The 18,418-nt window shown below is 40.5% G+C and overlaps 1 protein-coding gene across 1 annotated transcript in view; it reads left to right on the forward strand.

Moving 5' to 3' along the window:
• csmd2 (CUB and Sushi multiple domains 2) overlaps positions 1–18,418 on the forward strand; it is a 251,381-nt gene that overhangs the window by 163,459 nt on the left and 69,504 nt on the right. The window contains 7 exon segments of the mRNA XM_051955076.1: positions 7,501–7,703; positions 7,862–8,053; positions 9,787–9,925; positions 10,155–10,342; positions 13,598–13,792; positions 14,572–14,688; positions 16,584–16,697. Coding sequence (XP_051811036.1) covers positions 7,501–7,703; positions 7,862–8,053; positions 9,787–9,925; positions 10,155–10,342; positions 13,598–13,792; positions 14,572–14,688; positions 16,584–16,697 — 1,148 coding nt within the window.

Raw genomic sequence — 18,418 nt, forward strand, 5'->3', positions numbered from 1 at the left:
ATAATAACAAGATCAAATGAATAGCAATGATAAGGGAGGCAATGAGCCATTTCACTGATGTAACATTCAGTTGTTACTGCTGCAGAGATCAAATGAGGGATCCAGACCACATAATAGACTGAACTATGATGCCGCAAGCGTTCATCTAAAATTTGGTGTTTCGTTTTTATTGAGAAGCATGCACTTTAATTTAAGAGGGACACATTAAAATAAGGTGTGCCGTTTGAGTTTTAAAGCTCTACTTTGTTTTTGTCGTTCACAAGGCATTGATAGGATGAACACAGTATGTGAAGATCTCTTGCTTTCACACACTTAGGGTGTACAGTTAAAGCACTATATGTATTGATAATATTTAAATATTCAGTTGGCTGGTAATTTCAAGTGATCTTTCTTGATGTATTATGTATAACAATGGTGGGCCTTGTAGATAAAAGTCGGCTTCATGACAAAGGCCTGAGTGCTATTGAAACGATTTTCAACCAATGGCTTATCTGTGGCACAGAAGAGTGCAAAAATGATGTATCCAGACTTTAACCTTAGATTTGGTTGTTTTTTCCAGGTAAAACTGAAAGTTACTCATAGTTCATGTACCTTCAAAAACTTGGAAATCTGATGAGTCTTCCTGTGTTCTGCAATTTGCAGCTGTGATTAAAGGTGTATTGTTGGTGAGGTTTACGGTGTTTAGAGAGTGAAATATTTCTATTTTTTATTTCATATTCGACAGCATGCTGCATAAGTAATTTTGTGGCAGCCATACCGCTTTTTCATTGCAGTGTATCCCCCAGTTTGTCATTGTGTCCTCAGTCTCAAATTAAGGTGTGCATATATTTCACTGTCATAATGTGGGGACCTACCTCTCCTTTGGAGACAAAAAGCAAGTCAAAAATTCAAGGAGGAGATTTGGATTAATGTTATTAGTCTAAGGTTTGTTTAGATTCAGGTTGCAGGAAGTAACTATAATGCCCTTATGAAGTGATGAAAACAATGCGTGTGTATAATTTTGTAGTCACATCTTTGTGTTCCCGATTACTAGTTTGACTTTTAGACCATTCTAAATAACAGTTCATTTTTCACAGTGTGATTACTTTGGCTAGGGCTCTCTTTTTAAGAGCATATTTTATCTGGAGTTGTGTTCTGGTGGTTTTAAATTATTATTTGGTTCAGGTTCTACATGTGTGTGTTCTTTGACCTCTGCTTTTATCTTGCAGATTCATTTCCCAATGTCACACATTTTCCTGTCTCCAAATAATTGCAAACCTTCTTTTATCTGTATAATAATACTGCTTACATGCTATTACATCATGTGCCTCACAGTAAATGAACTGGACAACGATTGCAATGACCACCACGTGGTTCAGATGTCAAGGCGACCCAGATGTGTCGTTTTTACTGTCTGGTTTGTTCAGTATCTTTTAAAGCCTATTGTATGGATGTGTCTCCATCCTGATGAATGATCCCACAGGGACAGTCCCACAGAGGCCACATCCACACATACTGATGAGGTTAGCTCTGGCTGTGACATTGCCATTACCCACACTTTCTCAATTAGCTTTAAGAAAGCAGGCGTTTGGAAGAGTATGTTTGCTCTACATTTCTCTTTTTCTTCAAACTCTCATACCACACACACACACACACACACACACACACACACACACACACACACACACACACACACACACACACACACACACACACACACACACTTATTTACCATCTTCATGCACACATACACCTTCTCTGAAGACTCCCCACAGGACTCGTGATTGCAGCTAGACTGCTTTGTATTCATGAGAGAGTCTCAGCTCTCTCTATTTCTCTCTCTATTTCTCTCATATGAATACAAAACAGTTAAGGCAGAATCAAAAGAGACCTGAGAAATCTCTTCCATCCTTCCCTTCTCCAGCTCATCTCCTCACGGCGATTCCTCTGACACTTGATTAAACTATTTTATCTTGTTAAGAGGGGACCAAGTGTAAAGGAGAGCCCTCAGCTGTAAACTTCAAAACATGGTTTCCTATGATTCCACAAAATGTTAACTGCACACAGAGACCCAAATTTCCTTTTCCTTAGTGAGACATACAGTAACTCTCTGCACTTCTCTCAATCTGTCGTTTTATTCATCTCCCTTTCCCCCTACTCCGCTCCACCTCACCCCACAAGCATCTGCGCTAAGTGGAGAAGCTGTCTCTAAATGGACTTTCCCTACTGGCAACTAACTTTTCTCTTTCTGGTTCCTCTGAAACTTTCGATGACTAACTACCAAGCATTTAGCAAGTGCTGACCCTTTACACACAGCAAGAAAAATAGGGAATGTCCATATTACACAACCAAGAGTACTGGCCCATTATAAGTAAAGTGCAATCTACATGCCCTAAACTTGAAACCTCAGAGTAGATGAAAGAAAAAGACAGGGATATTTCCACGTGGCAGTATCAACGTTATTTCTTACTACTCTCCTGCAGCACTCTTATCCTTTTGCCATCTTCTCTTTTTCTCTATCTCCTCATCCCGCCCCGCAGCCTTCATTGTGTGAGTGACAAGGAGAGATACGCTATTTAGATGCTGTATAAAAGGAACCAATTATCCTAACATGCAACCCACGTCCATCCTATCCATCCGACCGCTCAGCACAAATCCTTACATCCTTCAGAGCTCCCTCTGCTCTCCATCAACCTCTTATCCTGCTGCCATCATCCTCTTCCTCCAGCAGCCCAGCAATGATTAACGTTGGTCTTGTTTTTGTTCCCTCCCTCACCGTCTGATTTACCTCAGCATACCTCTCTCTTTCCACCCACCTTTTCATCTGCCTTTCGACGCATAAATCTGCAAACGGAACGTGATGCCATTCGACGCCTGACAGTCCCGAAAGTTGCATTAGAACATGATGCGCGTCAGCACATGGGCGTGGATTCAACACGTGACTGGTACTTGATACTGGCATTGCTCACGCAAATCCCCAGAACCATCTTTTACATTTTGCACTCGCATCAGTACTGTCTAAGTATACACGCATGCTGTACATGTGCAAATTAACACATGAAGGCACACACAGAAATACATATATTAGAAAACATTCTATTTTTATTTTATTCATGTTGGCAAATTCAGTGAAGCATCTTTGTGTCTCCTGTCTAGAGTATGCAGAGGTGGAGCATAAAAGGATCATAGTACCCGAGGGTTTCATAACGGCATTTGCATAACAAGCATCTGGCTGCTTGAGGCACTTACATGACAGGGATGAAGACCTTTGAACACATCATTTGGGTGCCTGAGGTGGAGAAAATAGTCAGGATGGTAGCAAGAGAGTAGTAGGTCACCGCTGTAACTACTACTAGGATTTCATTATGTTTAAAATATAATGCTACAATGAACTCAGACCCCTAGGCCAACAATCCTACCAGAATTTTGAAATACACAGTTTTTTATCTTGCAGCTCTTCCTTGTTCCCTTTCTGCTCTTAGTCTGTCCCACCACACAAGCATGCACTTCAGATGTACAAAAATAATCCAGCGATAACTCAATCTTTGTTTGTGGCTTCATCTGGGGTTTAAACCCCACTCTCCCAAGTAAAAGTTCTTTGTCCAAGCAATCATGCCACCTGTTCCTTCTTTCTGTATGGACTTCTGCTCTTTATAGTGTCTTAAAAAAGTGTATAAAAAGGCCAGTAATTGGCTAAAATCACCCATCATGGGTTACATTTTCTAAAACCTGAAAACGGAGCAAAGATGGGAGGTTAGTTCGCTGTCTAGTTTCCTTTTAGAAGTCTCACCGGAATAAAAATATGCTGAAAGGTTTGTATAGATTTCTTGCCCAATCATGCCAACACTATCTTGCCAATCACAGCATTGTGGTAGTTATCCTTAATGAAGTCTTGTGTAGCTAACACCACCTTTGCAATTAAATACAAAGTTGATGTATTTCTGCAGATTGCCAAAACAGATAGAAACAGTAATTGTAGCATGTGCAAAAGGTTTGGCAGCTTGCAAGCAAGAGCTGTCAAGAAGAACGACCGTCTTGTACTGTGCATTTCAGCGTTGGTTGTCATCCTTAAGTGCTTGCTGCAGTTCATGTTTACCACATCTGCATGTCTGCAAAGGTCTGCATTATGTAGCATTTGTCATCTGCCCAAGTCCGTGAGGGTCCCTGCTGACTCTTCTGCGGACATCAATGTGCAGTCCAAAATTTGTGACAGTGTGCACTAAATGCACTGCAAGTGCCAACTGCACATGCCAAGAAAACAAATGGTACTGAAAACAAATGCTTGATTTGGACTTTTTTGGAGATTCTGTGTAAGGAGATTCAACATTATACACACTGTTGTAATTCATGATTGAAAGAGTTGTAATTAAAGTAGGATTTTGGAAATGCTTCTTTGATTTGTACATGCTTTGAATCAACAGTGCCAGGATGAGAAAGAACCAAAATCTGGCAGTCTGACAAGGTACAGTCCCATCTACTCTATTACTAGCTGCTATATCCTGTTAAAAATGCAAAGAGCACAGTCAGTTTCATAAGCATTCAGCAGAGTCCCATGTGTTGTTTTGTGTTCAATGTTAGATCAATGTGACTGTCTGTGTAGCAGACAAACGGAGGCACGAACATGTCCACCGTCTGTCTTTAAAGTCTGCCTTGGGTAGCACACGGGGATGTGGAAACTGTTATTTAGCCTTCACGCAAGTTGATATAGAAGCATTGCTTTTCCACCTACAGTTTTCCATTTAAACCAGAGTTGTTTAACATATATTTCATCACTCTGTCAGATGCTGCCACTTTAAACAAAACAAATGTCTGTCTTCTGTAGCTCATCATGGATTATTAATTAACTTTAGGGTCTGTGCCATGAAAATGAACACAGATGTGAGCTCTCTCACTTAAGTTTGGCAACGAATCAAAATCAATCCTATAGAGTCTAAGATTTGATTTCTGTTTTGTCTCTTCTACTTGCTTATATATAAAGTATTAGTATTTTGCTATTGTTCTTGTTTATAATATTCTAACTTTCATTAATTTTTGAATGATGACTCCACTGTATCACATGATGTTATCTATGCTTCAGTGAATATTAGTAAGAGAAGTGTAAGCAGAGGAATGAGTATAATGGATTACCATTCATGCTAGATGCTAAAAGTTGGAAATGTGATGTGCTGCTTTTCACAGATGCGGTTAATCTGTGAACTGTATGAATACGTACCTCTGTTTGAGCATATATTCTCCAGGTGTGTGTACATAATGACATGTAATGCAATGCAGCGTACCCTTTACAAATACCTAACAGTGCACATTTGTGTGAATATTTACTGGTGCGTCTGTCTGCATCTGTTTGTTTTATGTGCCCTTCTTTCACAAGCGTTGCGACAGGACTTGTCAAGTAGGTTGTGTACAGTATTCACACGCAACACATTGCTAAGTAGCCTCTGGCTGCTACTCACACATCAGACAGTATGGGAATGGGAGTCTGACACCAATTATGCAGAAACGGTGGGAACTTGTTGCCACCCGACATATCAGCGCGTTACTCTTTCTCCTCTGCATCATCTATAGCTCAGGGCTGTGTGTGTGTGTGTCTGTGTGTAAAGGGATATGGATACTAAAAACACGAAGTAGCATGATTTCCTCTGGATGACTGGGGCAGAGATTATCATTCTGCTCTTTGAATTTGAAAAGATGTTTTGAATAAAGATGAGTACTGGATAGATCTTAAGCTTCTAGACAAAATAGTAGAATAAATATAGCTCCACATGCTACTTTCTATAAATTATAAACTCTCTGTGTTCTGCAAATGTTCTGTTACAGTAATCGTGGATTGAGAGCACTGCTGTTTGCTTTGCGTTGCTGAAACATGAGAAGAAAGATTTGTGCAAAATGTATTTTTTGGAAATATTCATGATGAAATAGTTTCTATCCTGGAGTTTCACATTAACTCGCTGTGTCATTTACAGAAATTTTCACAGGAGCACAATATTCAGTATCCAAAAGATATGAATACTTGTGTGCACAATCCAACGCATGCAATTTCGCTCCAATACCAGCATGCTGGCCCCAGTGAGCCCCAATTCAACCAGCACATTGAAGTATCTCTGTGAAACCTCTTCAAGGTGTTTCATCATCTTAGTAGAGCATTTGAAGCAGCATTAGAGATGGTCTTCTCTTGTCTGTAACACATCTGAAGAAAAACTGTTTGATAAATGTTTTTACTTTGTGTCAAGTTCAGCTCATCACATTTGAACAAGTTTTTTTTTTTTTAACCCACCTTATCTAACTGCATTCCACTGTATTTTGCTATTTTCAAATCATGTAAGATGACAATGTGCTAAAGAAAAAATAAATAAATCCAAAGGCGCAAATTAAATGAGCTGACATAAACAATACCTACTTTCAGATTTTTTTTTAAGCATTTGCAGCGGAAAAGAGCTGCTGAAAATGCTGTTTGTCTTAGAACAAGTCATTTGTATTGAGTTGTCCATGTCAACACTACCGTTTTCCTCTCATTTGCTCACTTTTAGTACCGCTTTCTATCCTTTTAGTTCTGCTGAGCCATTCCAAAACACACACTGAAACATGCTCATGCAAAGAACTCCAAGCAATATCTCATTATAAATCCACTACATCGAGGCCGGCACGCTTACAGAAACACACACGTACACAGCTATAGTGCATTTCACATCCGTTGGACCACCAGCAGGCTGACAGCTGTCTAAGCTGAAGTGAAGAGTAGATATTTTGACAGCATCATCTTTCTGATGTCTAGACTGAAACTGTTAAATCCTGTGGCAGACGTATCTGCTTGACTGACATTGTGGAACATCCATTGAAAGCTCTGAATTTGGCATCTGTGATTCACTTTAAAATGCTATTTGTTTTCCTCCTTTACACTCGACTTTAACTGTATTTTTGTCTTTTCTCTATTCTTAATGTCTCCCTTAATCACATTATTACCTTCTGTGTATTGATTCTTGTGAATAGTCTGTTTAATGTAATTCTTTTATGCCCCTCGCACTGTCTGACTCATCATTTATTGCATTTTAGAAACTGCGACTTACATTGCTAAAAGCCCAGATTTGTCCCTTTTTACCTTTCTGCCATATTATAACGATGAGTAATTTTAATTTCCATACAAAACAAACGAAATACTGAAACTTGATTATAACCTTGTGGAAGGGTCCCAAATGCAGAAAACCTTTATAATCCCCCACTCTGTACATGAGTCACATTATATGAGAAGTCAACTGCAGTCTTGATTTGTCTATTGAATAAAGCTGTTCATTTAAAAAACACACACACACACACACACAACATGGACTTCTGCAACAGTTACTTTCCATGAAAAGCACCTGAGGTTTGTTTCAACAAAATGAAGTGGGCACAGTTAGAGTCAACTTCTCATTTTTTGGTGAGGAACATCTTTTTGTTTGCCTGAGGTTGCTTTACTCAGTTCCCCACAGAGAGTGCCATCTCTCAACTGTCAGTTCCTCTGAAGTATCTTGTCTTTGCCTTGAACAGTCTGCATTTCCTGGTGTTCCACACGGAAGAGGTCCACGACGTGCTTCGGATCTGGGATGGACCCCAGGATGGAGGGGTCCTGCTGAGGGAGCTGAGCGGCTCAGTGCTGCCCCCGGACGCCCACAGCACCTTCAACACTGTCAGTCTGCAGTTCACCACAGACTTCTTCACCAGCAAGCAGGGCTTCGCTGTGCAGTTCTCTGGTAAGAAGAACGGATGATAGGAGGATGTGGGAGATGATGGAAATGTTAACTGAACATGACTGACCAAATTCACCTTTCACAGGTTTAACTGTGAACAAGGACAATAATATCCTATTTCCATGCCATTTCACTGACTAAACCTTCCTTTGCTCCTGCAGTTTCCACTGCAACCTCCTGCAATGACCCAGGCATGCCTACTAATGGCACCCGTGGCGGCGACAGCAGGGAGCCTGGGGACCATGTAGTTTTCCAGTGTGATCCCGGCTACATCCTGCAGGGGGCCAACAGGATAACCTGCACTGAGATCAATGGGCGCTTCTTTTGGCAGCCAGACCCTCCCACATGCACAGGTAGTCAGGAAACGCAGCATGCAGTCATTAATTATGCCTAAATCTTTATTTGATTAGCATCAAAACTAATCTGAATGTCATCATATATCCATTATTACTGCTGTGCAATGACACTTAAAGCAGCTTCCCCACAGGTTGCATTTTCCGCAGACTTCCTCTCCTGTAGAAATATGCGACTAACACAGTTTCTTGTAATGTTGATACATGAGTCCATTCAGCAAACAAAATAGCTTATTTTTAAAGCTAACAAGAGCACTTCTGCTTCTGTCTCAGTGGCCTCCCGTGACAGTTGCATTTTGTCAAGAAGTGCGTAGCCAGACCACAGTACCATGTCAGCACTGGACAATGGTCAGACTGTGCCCATTGTTATTTTGCCATATGTGCACCAGCAAAAACATGTGGGAGGAATTTGTTTGGTGGAATATTTGTGTACATGGAGACGAGCACTGTCACCACAACGAAAGAACCAACAGGTCTCCTTTTCAGCACGATCCGAATCTCTGTCAAAACATGCCATTTTCAGCATGTTGATTCAGTTCTGAAAATGATAGCAATCAAATAGGTAGCAGCAAGGTGAATGCTGGTGGGAAATTGCAAGCTTATACCCATAGCCTACATTCTGTGAGTTCAGGAAATACAATGTGCTATATATAGCTTAAAATTTTCCTCTAAAACCTGTAGTAATTTAATTTCAAATGGCAGTCAGTAGAAACTAAAAGGAACAGTATGCAAATTAAAGTAATCCGATAAGGTATATTGTGCCTTAGAGCATGCCCAAGACCGCCTACTGTATACCTGCATTTACTGGTTAAAGTTTTGTGGAACAGGTAGACAACACAGGTCCATAACTCGATTACTTAACAGACTCCTTAAGTGAATCTTAAGTGGCAAACCAGATTGCCATGGTCCCTCGACATTTATTGAAGTCACTGCAGCAGACAGTGAGATTTGATTATCCTGCTCCACCATAACCCAGACCTCTCAGCAAGATCTATACTCTTTGTGCAGCTTTATATATATATATATATATATATATATATATATATATATATACATATGTGTGTGTGTTTGTGTACACACATACAGGGTGTCCTAAAAAAATGTATACACACTTTAAATAATTCTAAACTCGGTGTTTATTATAATTGGTTTAATTTTCCACATGTAGAAGAATTTACAAACATCATTCTATTGTTTTGTCACTGCCTGTTCTCAAACTGATGTCCGTTCTGCTCCAGACACTGCCGACAACGTGAAGCGATGGAACAGCACACATCATGAAACAATTCCCTTGGTATTTGCGTGCATTCACGTTCAATGGCTGCTCTCAATTCAGTGACTGATGCAGGTCTCATTGCACAGACTTTGTCTTTTAGGTATCCCCATAAAAAGAAGTCTAGTGGTGTGAGGCTAGTTAGTTATCAGCTGCTAAAAGGTGTATGCATTTGTTTGGGACACACGTTCACCACTAGTGAAAAGTTTGGCACACCTTCTCATTTATTTATTTTTTTCTTTATTTTCATGACTATTTACATTGTAGATTCTCACCAAAGGCATCAAAACTATGAAAAAAGAGTGAAATAAGTCAAAACATGTTTTAGATGGTCTTTAGATAAAAGCTTTCATAAATCATTGTGGTTGTCCAGTAACTGTTCAGTAGCTGTTGTAATTCCACTGTTGTTTACAGTTTGACTCACTGCAGCAAATTCTAACAAGTTTCTTCCTTCTCATAGCTCCATGTGGCGGGAACTTGACAGGTCCGAATGGGCTGATTCTGTCCCCAGACTATCCTGAACCATACCCCCATGGGAGGGAGTGTGACTGGACTGTAACTGTAACACTGGACTATGTCATCTCTCTGAGCTTCAATCAGTAAGCTTGTATAACACAAAATATATACATATGTTTTGACGATTTTACTGAGCATACCTAGAATTGCTATCTTCTTGATAGCATTACTTATGTTCATGTTCATCTTTTATCCCCTTCCAATCAAAGCTATAAGCTCACATTTAAAAAAAGACTTAATATTATTACCTAACTTGCAACTCCTCTGAGCAGCACATTCTGATGATTTTTTTAATGCCATGTCTGTACCCAGGTTCAGCTTGGAGCCCAGTTATGACTTCCTACATATCTATGATGGGCCAGACTCCCTCAGCCCCTTGTTGGGTAGTTTCTATGGCACAGATGTTCCAGATCGTATTGAGAGCAGCTCCAACACGCTCTTCTTGGCTTTTCGCAGTGATGCTTCCCTTAGCAGCAATGGATTTGTGCTGCAGTACACAGGTATGATCTCTAGGCTAGAGGAATGTGGATTTTGTCTCACTATGTCACCATGAGACTTTTATTACTAGTTTTTTTTCATCTCTAGTGACTTGTGACTCTTAACAAAACTGGGTATTTTAAATCGGATCCGTGACATTATCCTCTAAACAATGTGTTTAAAGCTCTTCCTCTGGCAATGTGAGAATGGATTAAACCTCTGCTGCTTATCGACCTTCCAGATTGTTTCTTTTAAACTTTTTTTTTTAATGTCTAGTCCAAAGCAAGAGATTAGTGGTGGGAAAAAATGCTCCAGTTAACGATGGAATTTGTGTGCTGCTGCATCCTGATCACCACCCTCCAATTTGAGCAATGGTCTGCTTGGGTGTTATTCATGTGTCCCTCCTGTGGTAGCCTACTACCACAAAGAATTATGAAAATAAAATGCTGACAGCATGTGTGCTTAAGTTCTTTTTGATCAGTGCAGCTGCACAAAAGGCTTGTGATAAATTAGAGCAAACACCGTTTGTTGTCTCATGTCTAAGCTTGGCTGACCGCAGCAAATTGTTTGGGGGACCCAAATTTATTTGTTCACATGAGGCACTCTGTGCTGCACACATGGTGCAGAGTGTTCACAGACGTCCTTGAAAGAGAACCAGTTGGTTTGAGGATAACACAACACATCTGTGTTTTCTGCATTTGTGTTTCAGCCTCAGAAGGAAACACCTCAGTGCCTGCATGTTAAAGCCTTCTAACAAATATACAGACGCTGAACAAGCTCTAAATTAGACAGGGCATCTTTGTTAAGGGCTTTGCTTGAGAGAACAGTGTTAAATCTTCCTAAATCTCCCAGCCTCAATTAGAGCTGTTTAAGGTATCAGACGTTTAACCAATTCCAGATCGACCCTGAGCTCCCTGTTTCTTGGCTGGTGTTCAGGTGGGATTTGATCTATATAAGCAATTCAACTGATTTTCAAATGCTGTCTGTCTATGCAATAAAGCTCTGCAATTCATTTGCAAACTGTATGTAAATGGAGTGAAAGACTGTCTTTTGGTAAGGCAGTGTTACAGAGCCTACCCATTAACTCACTCCCAGCAATATTTACTGCAGTGTGTGATATTGTATGGCCAATCTGGTCGAGCAGATGGACTCAGTGTGTGGCTCAGAAAAACTCCCTCACCCCACTTCCAATTCTCCACACTAATGAACCATAACCAAATAATACATAAATTACCTCCTCAGTTTCAGACAAACAACATGGCACAAAAGCATGTTTGGCTGTGAGTTTGGGTCTATTTGGTGAGGAAGCAGCAAGTTGACAAGTTGGCCCAGCTAGTATTTGGTCAGCCTGCTACTGAAAATTGCATTACAAAATCTGCCTGAGGTGCTGTCAGCCTCTTTACCAAGCAGTCTTTATGTCTTTCTGTTTCCGTGTCTCTGGCCATGTTTGATTGGGCTCTCTAGGGAAATATATGAGCTAAAACTTTCCATGCCTGAGTCACATTTGAATAACACACACAGACACAGACAAGGACATTTATACTCAGAAAACACACACGTACAAGTACCCTCGCACTCACATCTGTCTAATCCAATACCTTCACGAGTCCTCAGCTCATTTTCACTTCACATCACATCACCTAAACTCCTTTGAGTATTTTTCAAAGCAGATGATTCCTCTCTTCTATTTTTCGCACCTACAAATGTCCTAAGGCGAGGCTTGTTAAATCGACCATTCTCATTGCGGGGACCGATCTTCTCTCGACTAGTTTGTGTCCAATACCAGTCCATACCTAATAGCTGTTACATCTATCACACCTCCACTGTCTCCTTTCAGATGTACTGGTTTAATTGGAAGTGCTGTGACAGAAGGTTTAGGTCTAAATTAGCCCATGAAGGGACTCAACCATTAAAGGACAGGTGCCCTACATGACACAGCACTCTGTTAAACTCTGAAAAGACTCCTCCCATTTGCTCAGCAGTTTCCTAACTCTCAGCTTAGAAACTAGACATTTATCCAATGTGTTTCCATCATCAATGCAACTGAATAAGAATTAAATGTTTGTTGTAGTTATTGTTTACTTAGAATAATACACTTGAGTGGTTGTTTGCTTTATGGCACACACATGATGAGAATAAACCTTTCCTTAAGTCCTAGATGGTAGAACAAGAAAAACAAAAAGTTCCATCAAATCACTTCATTTTTAAGTAAAGTTTGGCAACAAATGCTCACAGAAAAGTGATGTAAACTTTCAGGGAAATTAACGCCGTCAGCTCATTACACACATTATTATATGGTTTTTATAAATACCATTTGCCAAGAGAAAGATGAAAAGAAGTCGTCTTTGAAGCCATCCCAATGAACCACAGATTAATGCTTATATAATATGAGCATTGTTGAAATGTTCCCCATTTAAGGTTTGCTTTCAGCAAACTTTGATGTTGAGACAGTTCAGGCTGTAACACATCGTTTTTTGTCAGTCAGTGAATTGTAAGTTGAAATTTTCCTGACGAGAAAACATTTGACTCATCTTCCCTATTGTGTGTTAAGTCATCAAATATTGAAGTTTGCTGTGAGAATAGAGTGAACTGTGTTTAAAAGTTGAACTAAATTGCTTTTGGCATTTTTCCTATGTTTATTTTAGCTGAGAGAGTGTGAAGTGCGCACAATTGACAGGCCCCCTCTCACGTGCACATTTTCCACCTAAGAACAATGTGATGGCAAATTGAGCGAGACATCTTTCTTACGACCTCAGGAGTGGTGATTGATATGTGGTTAGAAGCAGTGTGTGTGTGAGTGCGGTTTGGCAGAGTATGAGGCTATGTGTGTGTGTGTTCAGCAAAGAAAACTTGCGTATGTGCATTGTCTTCTCTAGTTGACTGCACAGTGAAGCGTTGTTTGAGAGGCGGTTGTGTGCAGTCAGCAGACCTTGGGCCAGAGCCACGCCACTCTCAATCAGCTGCCTGTCTGTCTCCACAGCCATACATACCCCAGCAGCCACAGATGAGAGGCCACCGTCAAGGGCTAGAGAGAAAAATGGCAGTCAGTGAGATATATTTACTGAAAGAGAGAAGCACAGAGTTGCAGCAAACAGGGAATGCATAAATGCAACCACAGAAGAAGGAAGTTAGAAATCCAACTATACAGCCAACTTCAGGCAGAAAACAATTTCTTTCCGAGTATACCTACTGCAGCTTGATGCAAAAATCTTTTTATCGGATACCAACACACGCTCCCTTCTGTCACTGATTTTCCACTGTGTTACCTCTCTCCGCAGAGAACCCTAGGGAGTCTTGCTTCGAGCCTGGCCTGGTGCGCAATGGGACACGGGTGGGCAGTGATCTCAAGCTGGGCTCCACTGTCACCTACCACTGCGACAGCGGCTACACACTAGAGGGAGACCCGACGCTCACTTGCATCATGGGGGGAGACGGCAAGCCGAGCTGGAACAAACCCAAACCCATCTGCATTGGTAAACACTGACATCTGGAGTCGGTTGTTAGGAACACAAACCGCATCAGTGCTTATAGATTTATCGTATGTAAACATCCAAGCATGATTATGTACCTTTTCCACAGAGTTATGTCCTGCAGCTGTATGTCTGGAGCTGTGTGGGTTTTGCTAATATTAATAGATGTGAGAGTGTAGCTTTAATTTAATCTCCAGTTTGACAAGAGCTGCCTATTTTGCATATCCTCTTCTCACACTCGCAGCAGAACCTGCATGTTTCTGACTGTTCTCTGATATTCCCATGACACGACCAACTCACGCTGTGCATATTCCCCCGGAAAGCTTCTAGAAGATCCCCGTCACCACAGAATCTGGCTCTCACAGTGTGAAACCTCAGTTATATGTCAGGTGGAAGATGTGCTCATCCACACACATTTTCACAAAATAAAAACACGCACGCGAACATGGGTTCAGTACTTTCACAAAGATAAAAGCATGCAGAGAGCATTTTCAGAGGCTTTAAGCAGTGGAGAAGGTTTGGGCCTCATCACACCCGGGCTAACCCAGACAGACACTTGGAAAACATTGCAATTTCACTGTGGCAAACACCTGGGACATCTTCCACCCAAAGCCCAATCAGACAAGAAAAGTAATTTAGGAGTGATGGAACAGAGGGGATGGAAAAGTAGGAGGTAGGGAAGAAATGGAATACTTCACTATTGGCTTTAGACCTTTCTTCTATGTCTGCCTCGTGCTTTTTGTGGTTGTCTCTTCAAGTCCCATCTTTGTGTCTCTCTGCAGCACCATGTGGTGGACAGTACTCTGGATTAGAGGGAGTGGTCCTGTCTCCTGGTTACCCTGGCAACTACAGCAGTGCACGAACCTGCTTATACTCAGTAGTTGTGCCCAAGGATTACGGTAAGTCAAAGAAAAGCACTGCACTACTATAACATTTGTCCTGGCATACTTTTAATTGTGCGTGTGAATACGTAGAGGCGGCTAATCATTTGTGGATAATTAAAATGGAATTAATCTACAGTGCAAAATATACCATTTTTAGGCACAAACTGTGCTGAAGTGCCTCACTAAACTACCTATTTTTTACACCTAAAAATATGAATTACCGAAAACATTTCTGTGTTTTGTTTCCTTAACAGCATTTTCTCGGTGATAGGTCTACAGGAGAAAACATCTCTGTAGTAAAGCTGTAAAAGCTCCCACAGTCACTGCTCTAATAGTTAGTCCGGGTTCTACTAAATACATTTTTCATATTTTTCTACACACAGTAAAATCTCAGTGATTGATACTCCTCATATCCATGTTTCATTGCAATACATATATTTTCACATCACTTTGATAGAGCAATTTAATCACCATCTTACAGATGATACAATATGTCCATCCAACACACACACACACATACACACTGTACAAAAGACTCTAATCTGCACACACAGACTGAAAAATAATTGGTGCCTGGATGATCCAGAGTTCTTGGAGTTTCACTACTTTTTGGCATTTCCATCTTAAAGGTCACACTTTGCTGATAAGATGTAATCGGATACTGTCGGGGCAGCAAATTATTCAGAAGACAAAACAATGTGGAAGTATGACACAGCTCAACATGTAAATGCAGAAGCAAACACATTTCACTTGCTTGCCCAATATGTCTCGATGCTTCACTTTCTTTCTCTGACAGCCCGTCTTGTTCTCCTTTTTATCCCCTGCTTTATTTTCTCTTCCGTCTGGCTCTTTAATGAGTTAACAGCATAATGCCTCTCCATGTCAAAGCTCGAGTCCAATCATGGCTAAATTACACCAAAAACGGCAATGGGCATGTGTTTGGCTCTGAGGTACTTCACACCAGTCTTTTGAATGCTGAGGTCATGGTGCCCATTCAGAGGTCTAAAAAGGAAAGACTGGGCGCCCATCCTTCCCTGTCGGCAGCATATTTCACTCAATGAAGTCAAAGTTAGAGTGGAAATTGAAATAATTAAAGTCCACATTTGCATTTTCCCGGAAAATGACAGCGAAGCCCAAGGCAACTCAAGAGTTGCAAATGCTCTGTACTCCTTTCTTGCCTCTTCTCATTAGGCTGATGCACCAACCCTAATAGTAAGCTATTTTCTTCAATGCAGAGTACAGGGTGGGTGTTACTGCAACCACTGGCTTCTATTATCATAGTCGTAGATGAAAAGGATGTACAAATAAAGGAAACTGATGAGTAAGAGATTATGGTTGCTGAGTCATGGTGAACAAGTACAACCCAGAAGATAAGGTCCTGCCATCACACCTAATGGAGAGCGCAAGTCCTGTGCCCCCTCTGCCCTTTCCCTGTCTCCCTTTGCCTCTTCATCCTTCTCTTTAACCTGCAATATTTTCCACGTGTAAACTAGACGTAGATTGAATGTGAAAGGACTGAATATGCTCAGGCAATAGCAGAAGAAAGGGTGGGTTGAGAGGATGAAAGCACCATAGTGGAGCTTTAGCTGCACATTGTACAACAGATTGGCTGTCATTGCGAAGCCTTTCATCTACTGACAGGCCATCAAGCCCAGACAGGACTGCTGATCTCCCTTGTAATATCAGTTTTTGGTTGTGTTGTCATAACTGCTGGTATTATCCACCCTGTATTAAAGAAGACATTCTGATTGCAATTGGTGTTGATGTTCTTTTAAATGTGAATGCTGCAGAGTATGTTTTCATGGATTTTCTGAATCATTTCAGAAAAAGTGTAAAGCGTTAAGAATGACTGCTAGTGTCACTAATTCTGGCTAATTTCAGCCTTCTCTGTCCATGTCTGTCTTTTCCAGTGGTCTTCAGTCAGTTTGCCTTCTTCCAGACAGCCCTGAATGACATTGTGGAGGTTTATGATGGAGCTACACAACATTCTCGTGTTCTAAGCTCACTGTCTGGAGCACACACAGGTAATTAAGCACAAACACACACATTCAGATGCCTGAATACATGTACATTCTTGTGCATTTCAGCAGGTATCAGACCAAATGAAGGGCCGAAAAATAAGCCACAGTATTTACATGAAACGTCAGGCAGGGAAGTCATTATTGGTACACATTTCTACAACTTTTGTTTCATATTCAGTACTGGCTTGTACCAAACCAGCAAATGTGATTTTACTACTTGATCTCCCAGTAATTATTTTTGACATGACAGGGGGACTCAATGAAATGTTGTCTTGGCCTTATCTCTTTCATAAATATCCAGTTAAGCTCAGAGACAAACTGCTGACACAGGCAGAGCTGCTGTGGCTGCAGGTGAGCTCCAGTGAGCTGTAACACAATTCAGCTGTGACAACAACAGCTTAAAGAATCACAGGGATAGCATATCAGCAGACTGCCTCAAGAAGACGTACATGTACATACATCTGAAATGTTAGTGAAACATTAGTTTCAGGTCTCAGCACATGCAGGTATGCATGCAAACCAGTGCATCCATGCACACAACATTTTAGCTCCCAGCTGTTTGTTCACGCAACAGCCTCTAACTGTCAATTCAATGTAACAGCGAGATAAAACCTTACCAAATTTCTGCACTGATCCTCTTTCCATGAAAGCGTATGCAGTCAGTATCTCGAATAAGCAAGAAAAACGATCACATGCCTTCACTAATTGTTGTAATGCCTTTGCTTATATTATTTTAAAGAAAAAACTATCATATAATATATTAAATATTGAAGGATGACCACAAAATTGAGCTAAATTCAGTTGAAATCAGTCAATAAGCATTGATATGTTCCTTGAAGGTAACTTGAAAAAGACAAGGAACCTCTATTCACAGGCCTCTATTGAAACCCATTGTCACAGAATCTAATATAATGATAATAATATCAGCTAATTAAACTTTTTCTAAAACCTTATCATGAACCTACAGTGACAGGAACAGTATGTAAATCCTTTACTGCTCCTCTTGCTCTTCTGCATTAATTATATAATATTATCTGTAATATGGAATAATGCAATGTGCTAATCGTGAGCTAATAACACGCAAAGTGAGCCAAAGGGTTTAATAACTGGTTGAACCATCCCGCGTTGCTTTTAAATCCCAATAGATTGAACTTAAATCTCCAGTGAGTTTTACTGATGAAGCTTTGTTTCTAAACTCATTACTCCAATTCGTTTGTGTTGATGTCATTAGTCTAGAGTTTCAAATCCTTTTTCCACCCTACACTGTCAGTGTTTTATGAATGTATTCAAAACAGACAAGAACAATACAATGATTTGTGTGTTATTCATTATAACAGACCGTGTGTGGTCATTGTTGTAAGTTCAAATACGGTCTTACACAAAATTGCAACTAACAATTACCTTTTGAGTATAAATATTAAAAGTGGATGCACCCCTGTCAAAAGAAAAACAAAAAACTAGCAGCTGCACCGGTGGTCCGAGGAACCATCAATAAATTGATATGTGTCTCTTTACATGCCCTGTAAATGTACTTGCCATTCACGGTGTGCATGAGAGCATGGTACATGCATGCTCAAAGATTGGGCCAGTGAAAGGTTGCTCAAGTAGCCCCTTTTTACAAATATTTCTGAATAGATGTCCAGCAGAAGTACAGCAAAATCTTGCAAACGTGTAAAAAACAAATGTATAAAAATAAAACGGCTATACGTGAGACTGGAGAATCG

The sequence above is a fragment of the Acanthochromis polyacanthus genome, chromosome 11 (genome assembly GCF_021347895.1).
Source record: "Acanthochromis polyacanthus isolate Apoly-LR-REF ecotype Palm Island chromosome 11, KAUST_Apoly_ChrSc, whole genome shotgun sequence".
In the NCBI taxonomy this organism is placed as follows: Eukaryota; Metazoa; Chordata; class Actinopteri; family Pomacentridae; genus Acanthochromis; species Acanthochromis polyacanthus.